Source organism: Lacerta agilis, chromosome 2, assembly GCF_009819535.1.
Source record: "Lacerta agilis isolate rLacAgi1 chromosome 2, rLacAgi1.pri, whole genome shotgun sequence".
In the NCBI taxonomy this organism is placed as follows: Eukaryota; Metazoa; Chordata; class Lepidosauria; order Squamata; family Lacertidae; genus Lacerta; species Lacerta agilis.
In genome coordinates, this window is record NC_046313.1 from 20,750,598 (window position 1) to 20,764,452 (window position 13,855).

General features: G+C 49.1%; 1 protein-coding gene across 1 annotated transcript in view; it reads right to left on the reverse strand.

Moving 5' to 3' along the window:
* CACNG4 (calcium voltage-gated channel auxiliary subunit gamma 4) overlaps positions 1-7,157 on the reverse strand; it is an 81,388-nt gene extending 74,231 nt beyond the window's left edge. Inside the window, exon 1 of the mRNA XM_033138878.1 lies at positions 6,509-7,157. Within this exon, the coding sequence (XP_032994769.1) occupies positions 6,509-6,734 (226 nt within the window). The 5' untranslated portion in view covers positions 6,735-7,157. The remainder of the gene's footprint in view (positions 1-6,508) is intronic.
* Between the last annotated feature and the right edge of the window lie 6,698 nt (positions 7,158-13,855).

Below are 13,855 nucleotides of genomic sequence, written 5' to 3' on the forward strand. Positions count from 1 at the left end.
TTTTCTTTGGATTGCTGGTCAGATTTTTGGTAGCCTGTTGGACTGACGGAAGTATCTCATCTGGAAGGTTGGATCCTTTGCTCCTGGAGCAAATTTCTTACTGCTCAAGTTTACTCATAAAGTAGATATGTTTAGTGAGATAAATGGCAGTGGCGAGTGCATTTTTCTTAGTTATTAAGAGAAACACCACTGCCAAATTATAAGTAAAAATCATTTATCAGCAGCCCTCTATGTTTCTTATTTCCATCTTCGGGAACTCAGTACTAGACAGGCTAGGGAACAGGCCTCTAATATCCAGGAGTAGCTATAGCTGAGGCTTTGTAGCACTAACTAGAGCAAATCGACCCCAACAGAAAGGAAATCTGGCTATTTAAAATTTTAACATGTAAGGAAAAACAACCATGTTGGGCATTTGAAAACAGAGACCATTCTATAATGCCGTTATATCATCTTTTTTTACTAAAACATTTGGGAATCCTTTGGTTAATTTTTTTTTATGCAACAGTTTTCGAAGCAATATTTTATAAATGAGGATAAGAAGCACTTAAAACAGAAAATGTCAGTTGGCCTGAAATGAACTTGCATTTCCTGCTGTTATCCAGGTCAATATCAGTTTATCATGCAGTCTGAGAAATGTTCAGCTGTTAAGCAGTATTTTTTATCTTTTAGATGGATCTGCAGGTGAAAATAAGTGCATGGCAGAATCCTAAGTATACGTACTTAGAGGCTAAGTCCCATTGAAATCAATGAGTCTTGGTTCTGAGAAACATGGCTAGGACCAGGCTGCAAAACTAACAATACACAGAAATATAATGGATTTGCAGGAAGTAATTACCAAATCCATAATTCAGGCTACAATCCTATACTGACATACCTATGAGTGTGCACCAGTTAACTCAATGGGACTTACTTCTGAGAAGACACACAGGGAATTGCAGCATTAAAAATAATAATCTAGTGTTTGCCAAATCTGAATTTCAAATAAGACATTTCTGAAATTGAATCAAGTTTAACTTGTTTAAATGTTTGTGGAGACTGAACTTCTACTGCTGGTGTCATATTTACCCATTACTGGGGGGAAAATATTGTGACCAAAAAACAAAACACCAAACATCATATGACCTTAAAAGAGGCAGGCGCCATTTGGTGATTAGATTATATATATGAGTTTCTAACACAGGACCTGTCTGATGCCGCTTCACTAGAACCTGTACACTGAGTCTGTACAATCTGTTGGCTGCTATTGAGTGACTGCAGCTGAAGCTTAGAACTGTTTTCGTGTCCCGGCAGTTTCCAACCTGGCAAGACCCAAGACAAAGCTGACTCCCATTGGATGACTTCTCATTTTACCATAAAGACATGAATTCACAGAAACAACGCCACATTCTGCCCGGACACTGAGGTCCAGTGCCGAGGGCCTTCTGGCGGTTCCCTTGCTTCGAGAAGCCAAGTTACAGGGAACCAGGCAGAGGGCCTTCCCGGTAGTGGCACCCACCCTGTGGAACGGCCTCACACCAGATGTCAAAGAGAAAAACAACTACCAGACTTTTAGAAGACATCTGAAAGCAGCCCTGTTTAGGGAAGCTTTTAATGATTAATAGATTATTGTATTTTAACATTCTGTTGGAAGCCGCACAGAGTGGCTGGGGAAACCCAGCCAGATGGGTGGGGAATAAACAAACAAACAAACCAACAAACAAACAAACAAAAATTATTATTATTTTCCATTTCACTCAACAGTCAAAAGTCTGGTTCCTTGAGATTCGATCATATCCGGTCAGAATCTCTCTTCCTCCCTCTTCAGACTGGAATTTCAAGTTATCTTCCAGATGGCACTGAAATTTGGGTCTTAGGGACTTAAGAAATGGCACCTGCCAACCGTGAAAACAATGAGCCAAACTCAAATTCCCTTAAATCTGAATGTCGTAGATAACGACTGGCCCTAGCACCAGCATTCCACATCGCCAGCTGCTCTCCACTTCCACTGCCTGCCCTCTCCCAGAACTTATCCCAGCAAAGGTGATGTGGCCTCAGAGAGGGTAAGTGTGGGGGGGTTCTGTAGAAGCAGAGGGCCTATTCAAGACTTGGGTGCTCCTTAGGAGCATCAATTGCAACCGTGAGAGCTGGGAAATAGAGTTCCCTTCATCTCCCAGGGACACAAGAAACTCCCAGACTCCCGAGTCACAACTGATGCACTGCAAGTGTGCTCAGGCAGCGGCAGAGCATATGCCAGCGCTGCCCAGGGTGGGCGTGCTCCTGAGGGGCGTGGGGCACGAAGGGTGCCCTCCCAGGCACAGGATAGCTGCTTGGGTGCACAGAGTGGCATGCACACCCTGCAACCGGGGGGCGGAGCGAGCCGCCAATGGTGGACATTTGGCGCGCCACCTGCCCAAGGTGACTCCCAAGATTTCCCAGCTGTCAAAACGAAGGGGGAAGGGGGAATGCCACCGGCAAAGCGACACAGCTCCCCCCTTCCCCCAATGGCCCAGGGTAGGCTTGGGAGTTGTGGGCAGACCTCGCGCCAAATGTCCCCCCCCCCCAAGCGAAGACACCCGGGGCAGTCCACCCCCACCGCATCTCCTTTCCTCGGCCCCTGTGCTCAGGTCTTACAAATTATCTCTCCACTGCTTAATCTCCCCACACCACCCTCCCTCATTGTTGACGGGGTACAACTGGGGAGAGGAGGGTACTAGAAGGGAGGGTTGGGGGTAAATTCATTTGGGGTAGGTCTCCCTGAGTTTTCACCAAAAGTGCAAGGGAAAACTGGGCTACTTAAGAAGGTAAGCAAGCAGAAATGCACCCATCTCTACTTTAAATCAAAACTTATATATATATATATATATATATATATATATATAGAATACAGCATTCTTGAATAAACAACAAGCTTTCAGTTTTATGCAGCCTGAATAATAATCATTTCTCCTGTAGACTAAGGCTACTTCCCTATTGCATGCTTCCTTGGGTATAAAGTTCAGCTGAAGTAAATGTCTCTTCTGAATAAATAAGCTTCAGGAATCAATGATGCCTCTAAATCACTGCAGAAAAACACACAGCATGAATAGCGCTTTAGAAGCCCAGCTTAGCCTCCTCCCGAAATGAACGAAAGTCTCTGAACTATTCCTAGCTTTGTTTGTGCTACTGCGTTACCCGTCTGTCATTTAGAATAAGCCGGGGAACCTGGCTTGCAAAGTTTGTGTGTGCTAAGTTGCAACGACTGAATTAGGTGCACTGAAGCTGATATGGCAAGTGCGTTCGCGTGGAAAGGAAAGCTGCCCCCCCCTCTACTCCATGAGCTAAAGTCAAGTAAAAAGTCAACAGCTTTCCCTTCTAAGCTTCTCTCTTATCTGCCACCCCTCTCTTAACAAGGGAGAAATATTAAGGGCTGCTGGGGTGTGGCATCTCCTTAAGAAGGAACCTTTGCGTGCAGTATGGATGGATATGTGTCGTATTTCCAGAGAGTCAGGTGCTTGGCTTATGCATCCGGCTAGCAGATGCTGCTTCTGTGAGGCTTGCACGGTTTGTCAATGCTGTATTTCCTCAATGTGCCATGTGTTTCCTTGTAAGAAGTATCTACGGAACATCCGTGGCTTATCTCAGTGCAAGCAAACATGGAGAGCCTCATTGCAAGGAATGGGCGTGGAGAGTGTTGAAGATTTTAGGCTTCTTCACTGTGTTATAAGTCAATGCTGGTGGCATCTAGGAGTAGTAGGCACTGCTGGGTGGCTGCTGAAGGCTCCAGGATCTCAACTTGTGTTGGCCGCTGGACCAACTGTCCCTGGGAAATATGGGACCCAAAGGATGGTGGGGGGCGGGCAGCGCCTCTGTGCCAACTGCAACAGCAACACACACCCTCCTCCCCATTTCCTTCTCCTCCTGCTCAGATTCAGGTGGCAGGTTTCTGCTCTTCACGTGCTCATCATAGGAGCTAACTCCTAGGGGCCGAGGTCCCATCAGTTCCTCCGATATAATATTTGAGGGGAGCTCCCCACACAAAGTTGATGGGCATTGCCATTCGAATGTTGTGCATGCACTATGTTATGTGATCGATTATGCGGGGTGGGGCTTACCTGGGCCATCCAATATTTTGTTCAGGTTGGCACTCCAGTGCCCATAAAAGAGGGATGGATGGATGGAAGGAAGGAAGAGCTACGGTTAGCTTCTCCCTCTGGGAGGTACAATGGTATGGATGGGATCTGTTTCACTGCCCAGAGGGAGATACAGTTAAGAGAGCACTGGTGTTGAACATATGATCAAGAGGGGTAAGGGCTTTTTCTGCTGCTTGCCCACTTTTGGGCAGCCTAGCAGGGAGCCCGGGAGCACGTAGGGCTGTCCAGAAAGCGCACAAAAGCCAAAGAAAAATGTGGTTGCTTTGTCAGTGCCTCCTCCTCCTCGCTCACCCTGTGGCACTGCCCAGAGAGAGCACAAATTACTGCCTCTGCCTACTCAATTGACCCCCTATCTCCGTGTTGAAACACAGACAATTGGACCTCCTGGGCATAGCCCCCCACCACAACACTATGCCTAGAGGCAGATTGCACGGGCATAAAAGGGAGAGGAGCTGTTCATGCCCCACCCTCTTGCCAGTTGACCTGCACTTTCTTGCTCTCTCCAGTTGGTGAGGGCTGATCCAGCGAACCCAGCTCTCCCTACTGTGGCACCCAGAGAGTAAAGGCAGGGGAGTATGCGATGGTGTAGCCATGCCTTCCACTCACTCATTCATTGGCTGTGGGCTCACTCACTTGCACCCTCCCTCTGGGCAACAGGAAGTAGGGACTGAGCCCACCAGCAACATGCTACACTCCCCCCCCCCATGTCGCTGCTCAGAGGGGAAAAGAGAGAGAGGGAATAGGGTGAAAAAGCAGAACCAAACCTGCCACAGCTTCTGTTCCCCTCACACACTACAGGTGACGCCACAGGGCCCATTCCTCCCCTCTGTGCCACCCAAAGAGAGAGAGCGGGCAAGGATATGAGCCAGCTGCAAAGGACAGCTTGCTTCCTCCTCCTCTCACTTTGCCTTCACCCTGTACCTGGGAGAGGCCGCAGTCAGCCCAGTCCTCGCTGCTGCCCTGCCCAGACGGGGTGCTCCTCAGGCAAGTGAGAGGAGCAGCTGCAGCGGCAGCCTCCTCTTCTTCACTCACCCCCCTCTTTCTAGGCAGCACAGTGTGGCGGACTGACTCACAGGCTGGCCCATCCCAACCAACATGCCACTCAGAGGGGAGAAGCTGAGGGTGGCAGCTCTGTGACTGATCATCTGCATCTGCCCATTGGCTTATCTGCTCTCTCTTTCTGGGCTTTATAATGGTGGGTGTTGTTGCACCGTGTGTGTGTGTGTGTGTGTGTGTGTGTGATGGGGAGGGGGAGAAACAGCAAGTTCCTCTCTCTCTCTCTCTCTCTCTCTCTCTCTCTCTCTCTGGGCAGTGCCATGGGTACAATCCTCTGCTATCCATCATGCAACCCGGGGGGGGGGGGGAGAGAAAGTGCACGTCTCTGCCACCTCCACTTGCCCTTTCTCTCTCTTGGCAGGAAGGTGGGGGAATCTGCTCTGACTGGAAGGTAGCAGGGAAGACAGGGGACCCCCGAAAGGCATATTGATAAAAAGTCCCCCATAACCTGGAACTAGCCTGGCATTTAGTTAAAACGATTGTTTTGTATTTGTTTACTCTCATCTTTAAAACATCGACCTGTTAAAGAAAGCGAGCATCTTAAGAAAGCCCCATTGTAAGTCCCAGATATGTACTCTAGTAGGGCGGAACTGCTCTCCCTGTCTCCTTCACAGGCACGCATGCACAAATAAAGTGACAGTTCTGCTTTCACAACCCCAGAAAATAGTGCTACCAGAATCCTTTCCTCCTCCCCGCCCCTGCCACACACACAGGCACTTTCCCCTCGAAAAACCCCGATCTCCTCCCTGCCGCCTTTCTTTCACTCCCCGTGTGAGCTGAAGTGCCCCAGGAAAGGGTAACGACTCGACAGCGCTGGGTTGGAGAGAAGCAGACACCCAGGGCTAAGCATCACCTCCCTATGTCCGGTTCCCATAGCAATCAGAGAGACACCGGTTGCCAAGGCAACAACATCCTCCCTCCCAGACAGTATCAGATCAGAAGTACCAACTCGGCTGCGGCCGGCTGCATCTGGAGGGGAGGGTGTGTGTGGAGGGGAGGAGGGTGTGTACTAGGGGAAGAGAGAGAGACAGAGGAGAAGGATGTGGCTGGGGAACTGCCGGCAGCAAACCCTCGCCTGGCAAACGGCGAACGCTCCCAGGAACCGTCCGCACAGCCTCCTGTTTCGAGTGAAAGCGTTCCATTGTTTCTCGCCCGCCACTCCAAGCCGCGGAAGTTGGACACTTTCCCCGAATCTTCTCTTTCTTTTCTTTGTTTCGCGACGCCTGCTCTTTCCCAGCGACGCGCGCTCGCGCGCTCGCGCACGCACACAAGCAGCCGAGAGCCCTCTCCACCCTCGGTCCACCACGCCCCACAGCTCAACCCTTCCCAACCCCGGCTGCTACCTTCAATACAGCAGATCCTCCAGAGCCCGGAGTGGGTTAGGTCCCCCTTGAGTTTCTTGGGTTGGCTTGGCGACGTCTCGTCCGTGGTGATGTTGGTCCCGTTGCAGATGTTGGCGCTCGAGTAGAGCCAGTAGTCGGTGCCGATGGCGATGGTCATGAGGCTGAAGGCAGCGAAGGCACCCACCGTGGTCAGCAGCAACTGGACCCCACGGTCGCACCACACCATGGTGCTTCATACTCCCCCCGACGGGCTCAGGGGGCAGCAGCAAGAGACAGATGCAGCCGAGCACTGCCTTCCCCCCACCGCGCCCGAGCGGCGGCTTCCCCTCCTTCTTCCCCCTCCTCCGGCTCCCCCTCGCCTCCCTCCTTCCATCGACGCAGATCGCAGCGAGGAAGCCAAGACATGGGCGGAGGGGAGGGGGCGAGGAGACCGGGGAAAGGCGCGCCCAGGGGCCCGAAAGGAAAAAGAGGAAAGAAGAAAAAGAAAAGAAAGAAAGTGTTCTTCCAAAAGGTCTCCGCCTCCGGGGGCGCGAGGAACAGCGGCTGCTCCGCCAAGCCCCCTCGGGCGGCGCTGGGTCGGGGCGCTCCCTCGCCTGGCCGCGGGCGCTCTCTCCAGCGTGCTGCGCGCACGGCGGCACCCGCCACAAATCGCCTCTTCCCGCCGCCTCAACTCCGCGAAGGAGGAGGTGGGGCGTCTCCGAGGGCTCTCGGGAGGCACCCCCTCCCCGGCTCAGGCTCCGCCTCCCCCCCCGCCCCACAGGCGCTGGGCAAAAAGCCCCACACGCGCGACTGGAGGGGTGAGAAGCGAGCGCGAGTTGGGCTACGCGCGCGCCAACACCTCTCCAAAGAGCAGCCCTCGAGGCGCTTGCCTATAAATGTGAGTCGACGGAAGGAAATCTTTCTCGGCGGAGGAGACATAAAGGGAAAGGACCAGTAAGATGAAGGATTCCCGCCCCCGCCCCCCACGAAAGGGAGGGAGTTTTTCAGGAAACAGGTGGCACCCTAGTTTCGGCGAGTTCGAGAAAACTGTTTCAGGATTGCGCTGTTGTGACTCCGAAATTTGGAAGGGTAGCCTACTCTCCTTCAGCAGCGGGACTTGACGCGCACCTAAGCTAGTGCCTGGGCACTGCTCATTTTCAACTGAAAGACAATTGCTCTAAAAGTTTGAGAGGAAGCAGGTGTGCTTGGCTGTTGGCACTTAGTGGCCAATTTGGTACCCGGTTTTCAATTTTAAAACAGTGCACTGTATACATATAATACCCACTGTGTATAAACCATACATCTCCATCACCATCATTCCATTATTTCATTATTTATATCCCACCTATCTTGCTGGGTTGCCCCTGCCACTCTGAGCAGCTTCCAACACATATAAAGACATAATAAAACATGACACATTAAAAGGCTTCCCTATGCCGGGCAGCCCTCAGATGTCTTCTAAAAGTTGTATAGTTCTTTATCTCCTTGACATCTGATGGGAGGGCGTTCCACAGGGAGGGCACCATTGCTGAGAAGGCCCTGTGCCTGGTTCCCTGTAACTTCACTTCGAGAAGTGGGGGACTGCCAGAAGACCCTTGGAGGAGGACCTCAGTGTCTGGGCTAAATGATGAGGGTGGAGACACTCCGAGGCCATTTAGGGCTTTAAAAGTCAACGCCAACACTTTGAATTGTGCTCAGAAACGTACCAGGAGCCAGTGTAGATCCTTTAGGACTGGTGTCATGCACGACTTCTTCCAAAGACTTTTTGCGGGTTGTAGTTTGTTAAGGGTGCTGGGAATTATACCTCCAGGACCAGCGAACAACAGTTCCCAGGATTCTTTGCAGGGCGAGTGCTGTGCTTTGGATGCATGGTGTGTATACAGCAAGAGGTGAGTTGGGTGTCAGCAAGAAAAATTCTTTTACTAAATGCAACACAAGGAAACTAAGGAATGCTGCTAGTCTGAAATCAGGATGTTGAGAAGTGACTTCCCCCACAGCTTAGCTAGAGAAAGAAACTACAGTGGTACCTTGGTTCTCCTCCAAACTTAATCCATTCCAGAAGTCTGTTCCAAAACCAAGGCATGCTTTCCCATAGAAAGTAATGCAAAATGGATTAATCCGTTCCAGACTTTTAAAAACAACCCCTAAAACAGCAATTTAACATGAATTTTACTATCTAATGAGACCATTGATCCATAAAATGAAAGTAACAATCAATGTACTGTACAATAAAATAAGACAGTATTGTAGATGATACAAATTTAAATTTTTTCTTACCTGCACTGATGATAGTCATTGTTTGGATGAGGGGCTTTTATCCATTTCCGCAGTCATACAGTCAATCAATCAATCAATCAATCAGTAGCTGAACTAGGTTGCACACAGTCACAAAAACAAATTAATCGAAAGATCCTCAAAAACAACACAAAATAAATAGCAAAAACAAAAGCACCAAACTTAATCCATTCCGGAAATCTGTTTGACTTCTGAAATGTTCGAAAACCAAGGCACAGTTTCTGACTGGTGCAGGCACCCTGGAAACAATAGCCAACAGCTGCACCAGATGTTCAGCTTCCAAAAAATGTTCAAAAACTGGAATAATAAGAATAGCAATAATTTATTATTTATACCCCACCCATCTGGCTGGGTTTCCCACTTACTTCTGGGTTTTCGGTGTTTGGGAATCAAGGTGTTTGGGTACCAAGTTCCCACTGTAATGTGCTTCACAACTAAGGGCAGCTGCCATACTCTGGATTTGAATGAGATGCCTAATCACACCCTTTACATGCTTGCTTCTGGAAATTTTGCAAAGGTCTTCCTATGCAAACTTTTGTGAACCAGATGCTTTCCAAGTTGAGGTGAGAGTGCCCTGCATGCGAAGAGACTGGATAGCTTCATTTACATTTGGCAAAGGCCTGTTTTCTAAGGGACAAGCAGTGCCTTACCAAGACAACTGGAAAAGTAGAGCAATTGCAGAAAATGAGTGGAAATGATAATGATGCTTCCTTGCTTCCCACACGTAACTGTACTTGAGAGAAGAATATGAAAATCTAGCCGGAAGATGACCTCCAGCTGCTCAGTCCTGGAAGAAAGGGGATGCAAAAGCGGTAGAGTCTAATTTTTTGAAATCTCTTTGGTAAATGAGCAGGAAAGGAGAGGGAGAGGAAGAGAATCCACTGAACTAGTTTGTAAAGTGTGCCATATGTCAGGAAGCAGCAAACCTGTAAAAAATTGCAACAAGGGAAGAAGACGGTGTTGTCTGACCTGTGACGTCTGGAATCCAGTAACTGAGTATGATTTATCTGCATTTCATTGGTGTCTTTGACCTCCCATTTGATGATGGTGATTAAATTTATTAACTATCCTTCAGCATCAGATCCCAAAGTTGTTCACAACAATTTAAAACCAAGTACAGTGGTACCTCAACTTACGAGCGACTCGACTTACGACGTTTTCAACTTCCGAATCAGTTCCGGAAGTGAAAAAATGGCCGCCGCTTCCGAAATTTCCGAGTTATGAAGGGGAAGCGGCGGCACGATACCTCGACTTACGAGGTTTTCAATGTGGTTTTTTCGACTTGCGAAGTTTTTTTTCCGTTCTGCGATGGCGCCTTCGACTTACGAAGATTTCGACTTACGAGGGCGCCTTCGGAACGGATTATCTTCGTAAGTCCAGATACCACTGTATTAAAAGCAGTTAGATTACAGTCACAGGAATACGGTGGGCCTATTGAGGTTGGGTGGCCATCTGTCATGGATGCTTTAGTTTAGGGGGTTTTTTTTGCATTGCAGGGGGTTGGACTAGATGACCCACGGGTCCCTTCCAACTCTATGATTCTATGAAAAGACACAACCTGGGTCTCAGCAGCCAGAGTAACGAGATGCCTCTTTAGCATTCACTGAAAGCTGTATATTGTAGGTGCAGTTCTCTTCCTTACATCCATGGGTGCTCTCAGGAGAAACATTGCAGGCTTCAGAGATCACTGAAGGCCAACCACAGGCTCAGTGATTGGGATGGCTACCATCTGACAGCATCACCCAGGCACCTGTACTCCCTACTTCCTGGCAACTTCATAGGTTTCCACCCATGAATATCCACTGGTTCATCCATTAACCCTGGCGGGTGACCTTCCTCACCCCCTGAATATGTAATTCCCAGGCACACCACATATGCAGGGGTGACCTATGCCACCCCCTGAATGCACCCAGGCACGTGAGTCACCTCAAGCACATTTGAAACTGCCCATTCATGCGCACACAGACCCTTTCCACTCACCAGCCACTCTCGTTCGTTTACATACAAGCCCCAGGTTCAACGCACAAATATCCACACAGCTTCTGTCTACAGGCTTCCAAAGGTGAATTTAAACCAGCTTCCACCCACAGTTGTCAGCCTTGTGGCCTCCAGCAGCATCCAAATGCGAACTCCACTGGCTTCCACCCACCAGTATCTGCCAGCTTCCACCAGGTGCATCATCAGGCACCAGCCAGCTTCAGACTGTGTAGATCAGCCACCTTCAAGCCACAATCCCACAAAGCAAATGAAATTACCTTCTTGTTGTTCCATAGCTTCTTGCTGCTATAGATGGTCCACCTCATCTTGTCTGATGTGGAAGGAGACCACCACCCAGAGCTTAATGCCATAGCTGTTGCCCACTGTCTTCTCTTTGGGAAAGAGAAAGGCTTCTGCCTTGGCTTACCCCTTGGCCCCCACCTTTATGTCCGTTCAACTGCCACAGGCTTTTGTGACATCACAGGCAGCCCACAGCCAATGGCAGCATCTGGGGAGGCATCATCATAACTGCCTCTGCCTTCACAATGGTGGGTGCAGCTCAGCAGTGATTCGTCCCTTTGCTGGACTGTTATTACAAAGATTTAGGGGCCACTCTTCATCTGTACTCATGCCAGAGAAAGGCACACTATAATCCCAGGCAATAGTCAACCATTTTCACCCTGATGGCTGTTCTCGCCTCTGGGCAAGGTTCCAGAGGCCACTTTCAGGGTAGTGGGGACAGGGAGAGGCAGAAAGGAATTGAGCATCAAATGTGACTCTTGTGTTTGACACAGGGTACTACTCTAAAACCCCCCTGTCTCCTGCCAGTTAAGTGGAAAGCATAGTCACGGTTGAAAGAAACATCACAGCCAGGCCAAAGCACTTGAATTGCTGGAACATACAAGCATATAGCCTGATGTGCGTAATGTCTAGACAGACGGGCCCCCATACTGACCTTCAGACTGGCACCTAGACATCTAGAAGGCTAGGCCCCCAGAAGGGCTCCAAAGCTGGCCCCCAGATGTCTAGACAGAACATCCCCAGACAGGCCCACATATGTCTCGATGGCCCGGCTCCCAGATGTCTAGACAGGTGGTCCCCCAGCTGGGGTCCCAGACATCTAGATAGCTGGGTCTCCAGATGTTTAGATGACCAGCCCCCCTGATGGGCCCCAGACAGGCACCCAGGCAACTAGATGGCTGGACCCCTAGTTGTCTAGACAGCCGGACCCCCTGATGATCTCCCAGATGTTTAGACGACTGGGCCCCCAGTCATTTAGCTTGCCAGGCTCCTGACGGTCTCCCAGATGGCTAGACAGCTGGGCCCCCAGACATCTAGTTGGCTGGGTCCCAGATAGGCCCCCAGACATCTAGCTCTTTAGCCAGCTCATCCCAGCTCTCTGGCCATCTTGCCAGCTCATCTCAGTTCATCCCAGTTCATCCCAGCTCTATAATTCTCTAGCTCATCCCAGCTATTTAGCTGGTCCCAGTTCACCCCAGCCGCACCAGTTTGTAGTCAATCAGGCAACACTGCGTTTTGGGGTGTCCCTATGGCCCCCAGTTTGTGTGTCAATTACTCAGTTTGGGGAGGCTGTGCAGAAAGTTGGGCTTGCGGCATAAAACGGCACAAAATCAGCACACCACTTTTGGAGTCAATCGGACAACGTTGGAACTTCTGGCATTAACTTGTGACTCCTAATTTTGTCAGTTATTCACTTTGGGGTGGTGGTGGTGGCCCAAAATGCAGAGTCGCAGCACAAAGCTAGTGCAAAACTTTGGCATCAGTTTGGGGGGGGGATCTGGAATTTCAGAGTCACACATTAATGAAGTCACACATTAATGAAGCTGTATATTTGGGGGGGAGTGTTAGGGAAAGGTCTTGCAGAGCCCCGTGGAAGAAATTTTCAAGTGTTGTTCATCTTTCTTTTCTGAGGTCTGAGTGCAGTGAAGTCACAAGTCAATCAGGGCTTTCCTCTGAGTTACAAATAATATGAATGAAAGGTATTGCCGTTCGGCAAACGCATTTAGATTGAGTGACTATGGCAACGTGCCATATCTGAGTCTGAATCAGAGAGCAGGAGAGTTCGCACTGGAGCTCCTTTAGAAATTATAATGATACTGTCTCCATAGAGCAGACAGAATCTGTAACAGGTTTTTACAAACACAGATACTCCAGGTTTCAGCTTGATAATAGTCTTTCCTCTTGTTGAAGTGGTTGACCTTTGATTAACATTTATCTCGTTTAATGTGAGGCACTTTTGATTCAAAACATGCCTTCGAATTTGACTTCAGCCTTATTTCTCGACATCATCTCATATGCGGTAACTTGCAGATCACCACAGGGAAATATGCAGAAATAACACAAAGGCTGTGGCCACACATAAGGTTAAACAAAGGTTTAGCACTGCTTGGATAAGCCCCCGTGAGTTTGAGGAAAGGATCAGTGCCCCCAGGTTCCCACAAGCATTGGTAAAACACCAGACCAAAAAGAATCTTAGACAGGGGTCAGCAACCTTTTCCAGCCTTGTCCACCATCCCTCAGACCATGTGGTGGGCTGGACTATATTTTTTTGGGGGGGGGAATGAACAAATTCCTATGCCCCACAAATAATCCAGAGATGCATTTTAAATAAAAGCACACATTCTACTCATGTAAAAACACGCTGATTCCTGGACCGTCCACGGGCCGGATTGAGAAGACGAATGGGCTGCATCCGGCCCCCGGGCCTTAGTTTGCCTACCCTTGATCTTTGTGCAATCATTGGGTGGAATTCAATGTCGCTCTAAGGAGATGGTTCCATCAGCACAACCATTCCTGCTTGCCAGAGAGAATTATTTCCTTTCTTCTCCCCTCATGTACTGTTCAACCCTCTGGAGCAGATTTGAAAATTTATTTTAAAATATTTATAGGCCACCTATATATGAGTAAAACTAACAACAACAACAACAACAACAAAATTATTATATCCCGGCCATCTGACTGGGTTCCCTCAGCCACTCTGGGCGGCTTCCAACAAATAAAAACACAATACTACATCAAAAATTTAAAACTTCCCTGAACTGGGCTGCCTTCAGTTGTCTTCTAAATGTAAGATAG